Source organism: Helianthus annuus, chromosome 12 (assembly GCF_002127325.2).
Source record: "Helianthus annuus cultivar XRQ/B chromosome 12, HanXRQr2.0-SUNRISE, whole genome shotgun sequence".
Taxonomy (NCBI): domain Eukaryota; kingdom Viridiplantae; phylum Streptophyta; class Magnoliopsida; order Asterales; family Asteraceae; genus Helianthus; species Helianthus annuus.
In genome coordinates, this window is record NC_035444.2 from 68779215 (window position 1) to 68794467 (window position 15253).

Here is a 15253-nt window from a genome sequence, read left to right on the forward strand (position 1 = left end):
TAAATAGGTGGATATACCAGATCAAATAGGGCATCACAGCTACACTCACTACTCTCTCACACTTATTCTTCCGCAACTTTCACTTTCACAAAAAGCTTTGTAACACTTAGCGATCTGGTCGATATCCTGCACTGTATCCTAAAGTTGAAAGCATTAAGAAGAACAAGGCAGCTGCGATTGTCAGCTCCTGAGGTTTTATGTCGGCGATCTAGATTGATCAAGGGCTTTCCTCGTACATCTCGTGTCATTTCCTTTACTTTTTGCTCATAGTTTGATCTTAGATATAGCTCAATATCCTGAGCCATATCCTGAAAACTGTTTTTCCTAAACAAGTTAACCAGCATATTTCCGACACACTTTTTAGCACACTACCTCACTTAACTAATTTGATCACTTAATTACTTCGGTAATTTTTGACCAAAACAATGAGAATACCCTTAATTTATCGAAGCTGTAGAATGAGATCTCCATTGTTGGGTTATCATCTTTCAACCTCATTTTCCCTAAATTTATCAATTCTATTTTTCAACAGGGATGTAATGCAATTATTACCTTATTTAAGATACCTTCAACTGCATCTTCTGATAAATCAACATTCATTTCACTCAAATGATAACTTCAACTGCATCTTCAATCATGAACTATCTAAAGAAATGGATGAAATCATCCAAAAATACCCAAAATAAAACTAAGTAAACCATCCAATATTCTTGAGTACTCACCATTAATGTGATGACCAATATAAAATCAAACCCTAAAAGCATACCAATCATAATGAAATATGAAAGAAACAAACCAAAAAACTTGTTGGGCGATTAAAATTAAAAGGATATCATACACAATATTCAGGTAATTAGAATGGCCATTTTTACCTTACTTGACAACAATAGGAAACAACATCAAACAACATCAAACAACAATAGCAAACAACATCAAACAATAATAGCAAACAACATCAAACAATAATAGCAAACATCAAACAATAGCAAACAACATCAAACAATAATAGCAAACAACATCAAACAACAATAGCAAGTGACCAATCAATCAACCTCAAAATCATATAGAAACCTAAAAATAAAATGAAAATTAGATAAGTGAACATCAAAACTGAACATGAAACCTGACCAAAAATTAACCAAACACCTGATGTTGAATCCACTGTAGATGCTGAACCACTGCTATTACAAACAGATAATACCTCGGGAACCAGAAATTTAAAAGGATCGGCTTCAAAGGCTTCAACAATCGGAAGATTCAAATCTCAAGCAAATGAAACCTTAATTTCAAAAAGAATAATCGGTGAACATATTCACAGATCAATAATCAACAAATGATGTACTCATATCATCACCGTTAAGAAAAAAACCCTTAGTTTCTGAACATATTCAAACATACCAGTTCATGGCGGAAATCTATCCGCAGGTAAGCGGATCTCAACTTTGATGACCATCGATGACAACAACCCTGGAACCATATGATGAGATTAGGAGTAGAAATTAGGGTTTAATTAGAAACTTTGTATGAAAATAAGAAGAAATCAACACAGGTCTATAAACATACAAATCAAACCTCAAATGGAAGAACCTTGCCGACGAAGAAGATGAAATAAATGAAGATATAGGGCTTACCTGGTGACGCTTAGAATGATTCATGATGAGATGATTTGGTTTGATCTTTGATTATGAAGGGATAAGAGTACAGGACAAGGGGAAGGAGAAGAAGATTCAGATCTAGGGTTTTGAAAAGGAAAAAAGGAGACGGAGGGAGTATAAAAGGGATGGAAGTGTGGTACTGTTGGGCGGGAAAACAAAATTCAGGATGCCCTGATTAAGTGACACGTGGCCCAAATCATTTTCCTTTGTTATATATAATAGATACTATAAAGAATGAATTACATATAGTTTGTTTAAATTTAAAATTCAAAACTAAATCAAATTTGTTATATCCGTGAGAATAATTTATTTAATTAATGCATAATGTTTTCATATTTTCCCCTTTAATATAATTTGAACTTGAAATTCAAAATGACAGTTTCCGTTTTATTGATGTGCTTAATTAGTGATAGAATGAAATTACCATTTTACCTAATCGTTACATTCAAATGAGATAAGAGTTCCTCCAACATTGTTTTCATGATAAAAATTAAAGTTAAAATAAAAAAAACTCTTGATGACAATTGCTTGCAAATCAAATCAGTAATTAATGCTAATATCTTGAACTTTGGAGATTGAAAATATGTAAAATGGTAATTTCAAATTGACTGTTGCTCTCTTTTTTCTACTTTGCATATTTTCTCTTAACTTTTTTAAAGTAATTGATTTATACTTTATTGTAGTACCTCAATACCATTTTTCTATCTTTTTTTTTTAATTTAGAATACTATAAAGAATGAATTTTTGTTAGTGCATATTTCGTACGTCTGCCACTGTACGAATAGCTAGATAGAGCGTGTGTTGAATATTGTATAGAATAGGAGAAAGTTGGACAGGTTTTGATATTGTAAAGGTGCATCTGGATCGGATGGCAATCCGATCCGATTGGATGACACCATGTTGTGAGATGTCTATAAATAGGTCCCTGTGGGTTCCATTTGGACAAGCTTTTGGTTCCCAGAGGGGAAATGCTGTCCAACTGGTCTCGCGGTGCTGTAAACGTTGAATAATCTATAGAGACCAGATTATAAGTGACTGCTCGGTGCCGTATCTATCTTCTACTCGTTTCTTTTCATTTTTGTCGTTAATAAACGCACCGAACACGTCGTTTCGGGACCGAAGCTCCGTCGAACTCACCGGATCCTGGAATCAGCAATGACTATACATTGAAGAACGGTTTAGTTAGGTGTTTGAATCATTCGTTGAGAACATGTTAAAATACTCATTATTTTCGGATAAATTTTAATACATACTCTGTTTCTATGATTAATTTCAGTAGATACTCTGTTAAATAATCATTATTGAAAGCAGTTATGGAAGTTATAATTAAATGTTGATCAACGATTTATTTGTATTTTTCAACATTTTGGTGTTTTGTTGTTTGGAATTTGTTTTTGCATGTTTTTATAATCATCAAGAACTATATCTTTGTTTTATACTTTTGTAATAGCTTATTACCGATTTAAATATTAAAACAAGTTACTTACATTGTGTGGTATCGAGTTTTTAGTTTAGTTAATATACTTTGTTCTAACAGTTAGCGTGTAATACAAAAAGTTCATGTTCATCTTCAAAGACAACTTTTTAATGTCAATCTTTTAACATCTTTATTGATTCAGGTTTTATCATGTATTCTACATTTGTGAGGTTTCTTGATAACCCAGAATCATTGAATGTGGTATGACGTGTTTTTATATACATAATTTATTTTTATTGAAATATATATTTAACAGTTGTTATGGTTTATTGTAAGATCGTGTTTCGACCCGAACGAGTCGTTCAGAGGAGTTTTCGTCAATTACAGGTGCGGAAAACAAGTAATCAACGTAGGAACAGCTTGCAAATCACTTTAAATGACTAATTGTATTGATTTCTGACAGTTTACAATCCAATCTTGATCCGACAGCACTTCGGTACAAGTTTTAACATCCGTTATAAATGATTCGCTCATAGGAACTATATATAGGTGATGTAGGTCCGCTCCAATGGACAAGTCCGTATAAGCGGACCTCCATTGACATATGAGCGAACCTACAGACTTACACTATAAGCGAACCTAACATATGCCATATAAGCGAATCTACCACTAAACACATATAAACTCTCCTGTTTTCTCGTAATACGTGCCCTGATCTAACATTCTAAGTATATGACTCGATCCAAGACGAAGTCAACAGATGTAGTGCACCAACAGACTCCCCCTCAGATGTTGACGGAGTCGTCCATCGAGTCACGATACTGTTAAGTCTTCACATCTTCAGTCTTGATCAGTCTTTGGGCTTCTCTCTCTCTATCTTCTTCTCTTTCTCTTTTATCATCAACAGACTCCCTCACTTTGAAGTTTGACATCTTTTGAGTTTATCAAATCCAACATGTGCTCCCCCTCAAATGTTGATTCTTCCTACACAACAACTCAACCACAACATAAGTTTTATGATAAACGTTTAAGCATATAAACATCACCAAACAACAAACTAACCAGCCAGTCAGATACTGATGAACCACTTGGAATTGTGACGTTTTTTTTTCTTATCAAAACAAACACAAACACCCAAACCAATTATTCATCATGTTTAGCACTTAGAATTTTGAAAATCAGCTTTTCAACACCAGTTGTCGAAAATCTTTTTAACTTTTCAGAAATTTATGCTAAAACTCACCAAAAATCTTTTTGGATTTTTCTGAAAGAAAATAAAATGCAGAAATAAACTATTTACAGACAATATTTTTGTGAGTTTGTGCTAGAGGATCATATCAGTTTTGAGACAAATCACTAACACCGTTAAGCTTTAAACATTCTTAGTTCTAAACAATTTACCTAGATTGTCAGTATAATTGTCCACTTAAATTTTCACACAGACTTCAATTGATTCGAGATACGATATTAATGTTTTAGAGACTTAAACTTAATTGTGTATCACTCCACTCAAATATACTCCTGTATCCAGATCCCAAATATTCAGTCTTACATGTGAGTATACCACAGATGATATCTGTTAAGGGGTTATGTGCGAGGGCCGTGAGAGCTCAGGTCGATACTTCCGTATACGCAGAGAGATGACGGCTTCGACTTTAGGTGGGTCCCCTTTAGAGGATCTTTTGATTTCAACAGCAGCGACAATCAATTTTATTGTTTCATCAGCTTGCTGAGGGCGATGCTATGTTTCAAGCATTTTGCAGAAAGTATTATCCGGGGACTAGGTCAGAACTTCCATTCAGCAAAAGTCCCGGGATAATACCCCAGATATCACTGAGTATAAAGACCTAGTATCTCAGAATACGGGACCTTTCAAACAAGATTTCGGGGGTTACCCATATATTCAAGAATAGTTACCCACGAATCAAGTAAGTTTGAATTTTAGGTTTATATCTCGTTTCAATTTACTAAATGTGCGAAAATCTACTGACACATCCGTAGTAAAATTGTTTATCACATTTTGACTTTTCATATCTTTAGCATGCTGTGATAGTCCACTGATGTACTATCATTTCCTCTTTTACGCAACAAAAACTCATTTTTCAGTTTTATCATGTTTTTGGCTTTTTCAAATTTTCTAATGTTTTTGGATTTTCTGAAAATTTCTACTCCCCCTAAAATGCAAACCACATTAAAGAAATTTGAAAACTAATTAAGCTCTTAACCCACTTATACACAAAACTAAACAAAAACAAAAAAAAATATGAAAACCAATATCGAATTACATCAATTCGCCATTCACTAGCACATAAACAATCAGAACTTCCCCTATCAACAAACTATTTTCCCATTTAGATTTCAAAACACTTAAGTTTGTTTTAATCAAAATGGTTTTTCCGGAAAATAAGTTTGATTGATTTTACCACTTGTAGTTTACCACTTGTAGGTTTATCAAACAAATGTTCGGGGATGTGGTTCATCATCTTGTCTTCCAACCAGTTGTAGGAAAATACAAGTACAAATCAATGTCCTTGATTATCCATATGCAATCAAAATGTCTTACCACTTGTAAATTTATAACCAACAAACATAAACAAACCTCTTTATCATTTGTATGATTGACGTTACCGAATAAAAATTTGAGAAAGATGCCGATTCATGCTCCACGCTTACCAACCTGGGAGCTCCGGCAAGTCCTGAGACTTATTGTTCATAATTTGTACCATCCCAGTCACAAACCAGGGATGGTTCAACCTTTTCCTTCCTTGTTTTCTTCTCATAAAATTCCTTAACCCCTTTGACTTTTCGATCAATCATCTTTCCAAAGATATGTTTTACCTTGGGGTTAAAGACCTTCTCAGCATCAAATTCCTGTTTATCATTGTAAAATTGGTTAGAAATTTCAATTTTACCAATTTTCTTTTTATAATTCTCAGCCCGAAGTAAAGGAAACTCCTCATCATTCACAATCGGAACTGATTTTTCATTTTTGACATTAGCTTCACATTTTGAAACAACTTGTGGCTCAACTGACTTTGTGGAATCAGTTTCATCGCCTGAAGATAGCTCCTCTGATTTTGACCCATCAGAATCATCGCTAGAGCCTTCACCAACCTTCTTAACAACCATTTCTGGTTGTCAGATTTGGCTTTCTTCTTGTAAAACTTGTTCGAACTCTCACCAATTTCAAATGTAGAATCTTTAAACAATTTTGTTCTATCAATTGGTGGTTCGAACTCAACTACTCTTTCCTTGAGTTTACGAGATACTCCCTGTTTTGATTGTATTGCCTTACAACAATCCTTGGCAATATGTCCAACATTGTTGCATTTGAAACAGGTTCTCGTGTCTCTCTTCTGCTCAGTCATCTTCTTCATTTCAACTTGTTTCTTCGCAAGAAACTCACTATTAGATTCCTTCCAGAAACTTGTTTTCTCTTCCTCATCAGTTGATGTACCTGAAACAAATGACATTTTGGATTTAAAATCATGAATATATTTTTCATTTTTCTGTTTTTCTGTAGGAATAAAACCTAATCCTTTCTTTTTGAAATTACCGTTATGGTTTGATCTCTTTTGGAAATCTGAACCAGAACTGTAATTCTTTTTCTTGTTTAATCTTTGTTGAACTCTTGAGGTGTAATATCTTGGTTTTACATTAAGACATAAGCCTTTTATTTCAGAAATATTGATTTCTGTGAGTATGAAAACCTTGTTTATCAATTCAATTTTGACACCTCTTATTGGAAATTCTTCATCAGAATATAATTTGTCAGAATCATTCAAAGTATAAGCAACTTTAAACAATCCATCATCCAAATTAGATTTTGACAATAGAAATTTTCTATCATAAACTAATATGTCCTGTTTTTCTGTTTGACACTTTGTGCTTGACCCAGACTTTGACTCTTCAATATCATCACTCTCTAACACATGATCCACTACTTTCTTCATTAATTGAGACGGTTGATCAGTGTCAGATGATGTAAACACAATATCAATACTTTCTGGAAGATTGACCGACGACTCTGACTCCCACTGTAAATTTGTTGCCTTTTTGACTCTTTCATCGTTAGGATATCTAGGAAAATATCCATTTTCCAGCGGGGGTGGACACTTGTTATAACTGACACCTTGCTTCTTACCAGATGATGTATTTTCAGTGTCATTTTTCTTGTCATTCTTCTTCTTATCAGCAATCTTTTCATCAGCACCTACTCCAGCTGCTTTCTCTTCAGTTACCTCATCATCTTCCCATACCTTCATACTTTCAATTGTCGGATAAATCCTGTCAATGACATAGGAAGTACATGAGTAACTTTTTAACAACCGATTAACTCTTTCAGTTTCAATTCTTTGAAGCTCAAGCTTTTGTTCCAAAGCAGCACACTTCTCAATGTAATTGTTTACAACTTTCTGCTTTGTCATGAAAGCTCCCTGAAGTGTCTTCATTGCTATAGCTTGTTCTTCACTCGTTTGGTTGTATTGATTCATCGTTTTGTTCAGCACATCATAAGACTCCTTCAAACTGTTCAAGTTGTAAATCAATGTGCTGTTTTGCTTCTTTATAGTTTCACAATTCTCACACTTCACTGGAATCTTTTCGCATCAACTTCTTCCTCAACCTTGAATTTAGGCACTTCTTTCATCTTTTGTCTTCTCACCACTGGAACATCTTCATCATCACTGCTCACTGGTGTCTTGATCTTTTTCTTTTTCTTCTTGGCTTTTTCATCTTCACTATCACTTTCAGGAAGCAACTTCATATCAACTTTAAATTTTCTTGCCCAATACTCCGTATCATCATCACTATCATCTTCAACCTTTGCCATGAAAGCAGTATGAGCTGTAGTTTGATCAGGGATATAATCATCCCAGGTAAAATTTTCCCAGCTAAAACCCTCTGGTAATCTCTCATCATCTTGATCAATTATCAAAGCACTACCATCCTTTCTTTTTCCACACAAGCTATCATAATTACCCACACAAGCTCTTTTTCCAGAATCTTCAATCACATCTCTTCCATGTGCAGTTTGAGCTTGATGTTTATGTTGTTGAGATGATTTTTGACCAACTTGGTGATAGATGGCTTTACGATAGTAATCATTGTTGTTGTTGAACGGATTTTGAGCTCCACTTGCTTCACGGTTAGTGCACTCCCTCTTGAAGTGTCCTTTTTCCTTGCACCGAAAACAAGTGACTTTAGATTTGTCAAAACCTAAAGTAGAAACATTTGCATCACGAAGATCATCTCTCCCCGTGATTTGTTTGAATTTCTCAGCTCTCCGTAACACGCTAGCCAGACACCACTTTATGTCCATCAGCTCCATCTCTTCAGCATCTATCTAGTCGTAGTCTTCTTTGGTTAACATTGGATTGCCGATACGACCTGCAACAAAACAAGTGTAAGATTCCAAAACTATTCCTAATAAAGACATTTGGTTTTTGGCAACTTCCTCAGAATAATCTTGATCATTTTCAAGATTCAACACAATGTTGCACTATAACTTTCTCCCATTCTTAGTTGCAGAGATATTTGGATCAAAAGATGGAAATGAAGTGAAACTGGTTTTGCTGTTTGACCCAGATGATGGACTTCCAGATGAATTTTTGGCACTATAGGCAGTCTCAACCTTCGGAGATAGATTTGATGATTTCTCATTCACCCCTGCCTTATAGTATAACCCTATGTCCTGTTCACCATCAAAATCTTTCATTCGAATAACTTTCCGTTGTTCCATTTCTTGAGCTTCGATCTTTTCAATGAACTTGCTGAGTGTCAAATTGCTAAAACCCTTCTTGTTTCTGAGCATCATAAGGTATGTGCCCCAAGTCTCATATGGCAACGCATCAGCAAGTTTTTCGATCAACTCATCATTGCTTTTCTCAATACTCAATCTCTTCATGTTAGCAAGCAGATTGCAATATCGTTCGATAATCTCTCTTGTATTTTCATTCTTTAACCCACGAAACAGATCAAACTCTTTCTTTAGAAGTGATTTCTTGCTTTTAACCATCTCTTCACTTCCCCTAAACTTTGACCGTAAAGCTTTCCAAGTCGAATATGAAGTTCCATTGTGTTGCAAAAGCACCATAATATCCTCTTTTACTGCCTGTTGAAGAAGACTTAGCATCATTTTCTCATCTTTGTACTTCTTCCTAGCATCAGTAGTTAGATCTTTTATCGGAACGGGCTCTTCATCATCATTCATCGGTCGAACATACTTTGTCTCAACACATTCCCAAGCATCTAGATAATTAGCTTGCACCCAATTCTCAAACCGACCTTCCCAACCATTAAATTCTTCTATGTTCATGAGCTTAGGTGGTTTCTGCATTGTACCCGTTTCGTTCTCGAGCATTGTATTTTGTGCAAAAGTGATCGGTGTAACCGGAGTAGCGAACGCGTTGAAAAATTCCTCGTCCATTTTCAAATTCTTACAAAACTTCTCACAACAGCCTTAAAAGCGAACCAGATTGTTTGTGGTGATCACAAAAGCGGATCTTTTGTTTGACAGAAGAGCGAATCAGAATTGTTCACAGGAGCGAACTTGCTTATGTTCAAAAGAGCGGATCTAACTCAGTACATATGAGCGAACCACCAATGGTTCAAATGGGCGAACTAAAAATATTACCACATGAGCGAACCTGTCAGCTAAGTGTACACAAAAGCGAAACAATAAGATTCAAATAAGCGAATCTATATGGTCAGACGAGCGAACCTATCTGAACTTTGGAGCGGATCTCTTGAATTTTGTAACAATAAGCGGATCTAAAGTGTTCGTTGGAGCGAAACTACTTCAACACTTTGAGCGAATCTACCCTTTAAGCGGACCTTAAAAGCGAATCTATGAACTGTCCGAAAAAGCGAATCTAACTCGGAACCACTTTTGACCCATTTTTAATCCGTATTTTGACACCAAACTTTCCAGGGTTTGTCTCTATACTGTTGCGTACAATCCTTGAAATTTTGAGCCGATTTTGACCATAAAAAGTGTCTGAAATGAAGAAAGAAGGTGTAGAAGAAAGAAAACTTGATGAATTTCAGCTATTCTCTGCAGAACTCCTCCTCCTGAAGCTCTGATACCACTTGTAGGATCGTGTTTCGACCCGAACGAGTCGTTCAGAGGAGTTTTCGTCAATTACAGGTGCGGAAAACAAGTAATCAACGTAGGAACAGCTTGCAAATCACTTTAAATGACTAATTGTATTGATTTCTGACAGTTTACAATCCAATCTTGATCCGGTAGCACTTCGGTACAAGTTTTAACATCCGTTACAAATGATTCGCTCATAGGAACTATATATTGGTGATGTAGGTCCGCTCCAATGGACAAGTCCGTATAAGCGGACCTCCATTAACATATGAGCGAACCTACAGACTTACACTATAAGCGAACCTAACATATGCCATATAAGCGAATCTACCACTAAACACATATAAACTCTCCTGTTTTCTCGTAATACGTGCCCTGATCTAACATTCTAAGTATATGACTCGATCCAAGACGAAGTCAACAGATGTAGTGCACCAACATTTATATTTTCTTACACTACATAAAAATTATATACAGGATGTACCTTTATCCTTTGCTAATTAAAAATGGGGAGATTGTTAGGAAAAAAAATAAGTTGCGCATCTATCATGAGTGTGGTAAAAAATGGGTTGTGAGGGTCAGAACACAAAATTCAACGCCGGTAATAACTGATGGTTGGGATAGAGTTGTTAAAGATCTTAATATGCTGAAGGATACTTTGTTGGTATTCAGATCATTAGGAGATTTTGCGCTTGAACTTTCATGTTTTGTGAATGGCATTTGTGGCGAATCTTATTTCACGTTTAATCGTTATGGAAAATCGGGTTTTACGGTAGGACAACTGATCTTAACTTCAATTCTTTTGCACATTAAACGTGTCAACACTTATTCTCATAAGTTACATATTTCATGTATATTATTGATTATTTTTAATTTTACGCAGATAATCGAAGATTGTTTCATTAAGTCACGTAAACAGCCCACCAAGTGGCATATATCAAATCTGTTATAAGGGTTCTTATTGGAATGTTAAGGCATGTAAGTTTCATACCAGCTTTGTATTTGCTAAAGGATGGCTGGAAGTGTGCAATGATCTTAGGATACTGGACGATGATTTGCTTATCTTCAGGAGAATTGATAATGTTGTTTTTGAGTTATTAGTTTATCGAATCGAGACTGAGATTCTGTTGTCGAAGAAAGCTGAATCTGACGATGATAGTGTACTTGAGATATCCAAGGCTGATTGTTTTGAGAATGTATTCAAGGTACGTGTGTATTTAGCATTAGCAGTAAAAGATTTATTAATTTTAGCATTTTTTTAATTATTCCATTAATGATGACCAGGACATCTATGAGTATGATAAAGTTGCGTCTTTAGGTGAAGGAAAATGCGTTAGTCATGTACTTACTTAATTATTAAAATTATTTATTTTTAATTTAACACATATAAGAATTTAATGTTTTTACAATTATTAGTAATGTTGTTTACTGATGTTATATTTATCCAATAATGTAATATTTAGAAGAAGTTACAAACCAATGCACTACCAAAGGCTGTTAACTCACGTAAAGTAGTTAAGTTTGATGTTGAATGCACGTCGAAGAAACGCATGTCTTCACAATTGAAGAAAATACAAGATGTAAGTTTACCATCTTAAAGATTGTTATATTATTATGGTTATTAAATTTACTCTATGACAACAGGTTAAGAAGAAAGGTAAAGTTACTTCTGACAGAAAGGAGACGGTCAAGAATACGACTAAGGGAAATGCCACCTTACTTATCGACACAATTGATGATATTGGATGTTCTTCGTCTGCTCATAAGGTTAAGGTATCTATACTCGCCACTTAATTAGTATATGTTATATAAACTGTTTTTTTTTTTTTTTTTTTTGCGCATATATTCAACATTCCTTTAATTCACATGTATATGTTTACTTTTTCATCAAGGAGAAGACAGGCAGCAATGTTCACAAAAAGCGTAACAATACAAATAAGAGTACAAAGACTGCAAAAAAACATTCTGCTCATCTTCTCGACCCTGAGTTCTTTCACTTTGTTCGCAAAGGAGAATATAGGCTGGTATACCATTTTTTATAAGAAACTAATGATTTATGTTTATTTGTCTGACTAGTATTTTTTTCCACACAATACATGTAGCGTCTTCCTATTGAAGTTGCCAGACGAGTAGGTTTTTGTATTAATCTTCATCCCTTGTGAAAGTTCAAAATATGGTTGGAGTTGTGGATGTTTATGATGTGAAGACGGAGTTAAACGAAGGCCAGCCACGTTACGCGTTGGATGGTTGGCAGAAGTTCATGACTGAGAATATGTTGAAGTTTGGTGATATGTTGCACTTCACATATGTGCCTTCGCAGTAGAAGATCGTACTAAATGACGTTACTTCAGTTTAACAACGACCTATAAGTACGTTGTGATATCAGATATTATAACTATGAATGTTTTGATGGTCATGTTGCATGTTTTTTTTTTTTTTTTTTTGAACTTATTAACTTGATGGTTTGTTGATGTATATGGGTAACATGATAAAACAATGTTATTAGCAGTTTGTGTTTCATATATATGATATCATGCTTCTTTTTGCTAATAGTCATTTTATTTTTTAAAATTTTCATGATAAGTAGGGTAATTAAAATGTTACTAAATATTTAATACATAGAAAATTATAAACACAAACCATAAGCAGCCCAATAAGTTTATAATCGTGCCTATAACTTCACAACTCGTGATTAAGTTTATGAAAAGTTTATAACTCTTCTTATAGCGAAGACATTAATGTGTCATGTTTTTTGTATGATCTTAAATGTGTATTAATTATTAATAATAATTAACCTAAATAATTTTCTTGAGCCCGGGAAATAATTCCGGGTAATAACCTAGTTAGAATAATTTAGAATAATAAATAAATATAATAAACTACTCTAATTATCTACACTTCAATCCACAGTGCAATAATAAAACAAAATATAGGTACATTTTGAAATGAAATTTTCCTTTCCTTACAATTAAAACTGATAGTAAATTAAAACTGATATTTAGTAAACAAAATATTTTAACAATATATTTAGAAAAAGCTAAGTTTGCACAAATTAAAAATCACATAATGCTAGCACAATATTGATTTATTTAAACAATACACAAACAAAATATTCAAACAGACTCAATCAACTACCACAAAATCAAACACATAAACAGACAATTTTAATTTCATAACTACTGTATTTCTCTATAAAATATAAAAATATAATCATCGAAAATTCAACTTAAACTTAAAAAAAAAAAAAAAAAGAAAAAAAACCACAAGAAAATAAAGAATGTCACCCACTAGTACGCTGGTAGCTTCAAACACCCAACAATAACGACGTCGTTTCATCAAACATTCACCGGCATGCATAAAAACTTCAACGACGACGACGCCGGCGAATCTCCGGCGACCCTCCCACCGCCGACCAACAGCCGCTCATAATACTCCACACAAAACAACGACAGTGATAACTCCACCTCATGCTGGTTCCAGACTCGCCTCACCACCTCCGACTCACCACCGAGTCGCCTCCGCTTGAGTCGACTCAGCACAGGCCGTACACACACCATGTACAGCCTCCTGTATCCACCCAATGCCGACACCACCGGTCTAACACCAACCGGTGGTGGCGACACGTGGCGGAAGCACAGATGCTCCCAGAGCGAATCGTTACGAGCGATTGCGCACCATTGGCGGCACACACATGCGGCAGCTCCTAGCGACCGCCCGTCGAGTCGCTTTAACACCTCGATCAGCAGATCGTGGTGGTCGTTTATAGAGAACCCGGACCCGAACCCTTCAGGTTCAGGTTCGGGTTCTCTGGTATCAGCATGAAAGTGCTCTCCATTTTCTAGAATATGCACCATGGATGCTTATTATTGTAGAAATGTGAAATGATGAATTTGATGAACACAAAAGGGGGTTTTGTAGAAATGTGAAGAAGCTTTGACATGAGGAATCGACGGAATATGGGAAAACACCAAGTGACAAAACTCCAAGGGGGTGTGAAATAACAGAAACCAATGCTTAGGGGGTCAATATATTATAAATAAATAGTAGTTTTTTAAATGTTGAGGAAAATGTCAATATTTTTGTTTTTTTTGGGCAAAGTGAAAATGTTGTTTTGTTGTTGGTTTTTATTTTTTATATTTTTGTTTACACGTCCAATGCTTTTATCCGTTACACACACACATGTATAGAAAAAGTTGTTCTTGAATGAAATGGTTTTATCATTCTTTATATGCATAGGGTAGTATGCTAGTTTAAAGTGGTTGGTAAAAAATGTGGACCATGACTATGCACATAGACCCATGGTCCTTGGATATAGGTGTTGAATATAAGGCTAAGTGGCTAATGGGTAGGAAGCCAGGGTGGGACTAAAAAGTAAAACCAATATGTTTTTAGATATCAACATGGTTTTCATTTTTTTCATCATTAATTTAGGAAATGATATAAATCTCAACAAATTTAATATTGTAGGCTTCATCAATGATGATCTATTTTTATAGATATCTATTTCAGGACATGATGTTTGCATGATGTGTGCAGTGGCGAAGTTTAACCAAAAATTCTGAGGGGACAGAAAGTCATGGACCCAATTTATATATTGTATAAATATTTAGGCAAAATAATTGAGGAGACAATCCTATATAATTTTAAAATTTTCGGACGAAAAATAAGAAATTTTACACTTTAGCCGAAACATTCGGGGGGGGGGGGGGGGGGGGGATGCACCCCCCACTTTACACTAAGCTCTGCCCTTGGATGTGTGGGAAGGGGAAAGTGGAGTCGACGTGGCCTTCGGCCCCGACAAGAAACCCCCCTCCCCCCAATGTGTCTTCGGTGCCCATGGGAAACATCTCCTGTCTCCCTGATTGTTGTTGTGTGTGTGTTGATGATGATTTGGAAGCTCTTGATTGGAGGGGAAGGGGAACATCGTCGAGAAGGACACAATCACACCCCATAGCGATGTCGGTTATTGGATAACCATAACCATAACTGATCGGTTATGGTGGTTATGGTTATTCGGTTTTGATGGTTATAGCGTGTCGTTTATTGGTGGTTAACCGTGTATTTAGCTTAAATAAAAATAGCTTA

General features: G+C 35.2%; 1 protein-coding gene across 1 annotated transcript; it reads right to left on the reverse strand.

The window, feature by feature from the left end:
* Positions 1-13278: 13278 nt before the first annotated feature.
* On the reverse strand, positions 13279-14151 carry LOC110896816 (F-box protein SNE). Its single transcript, XM_022143919.2, has one exon. The coding sequence runs from the start codon at positions 14020-14022 to the stop codon at positions 13504-13506; it is 519 nt and encodes a 172-aa protein (XP_021999611.1). The 5' UTR covers positions 14023-14151; the 3' UTR covers positions 13279-13503.
* Between the last annotated feature and the right edge of the window lie 1102 nt (positions 14152-15253).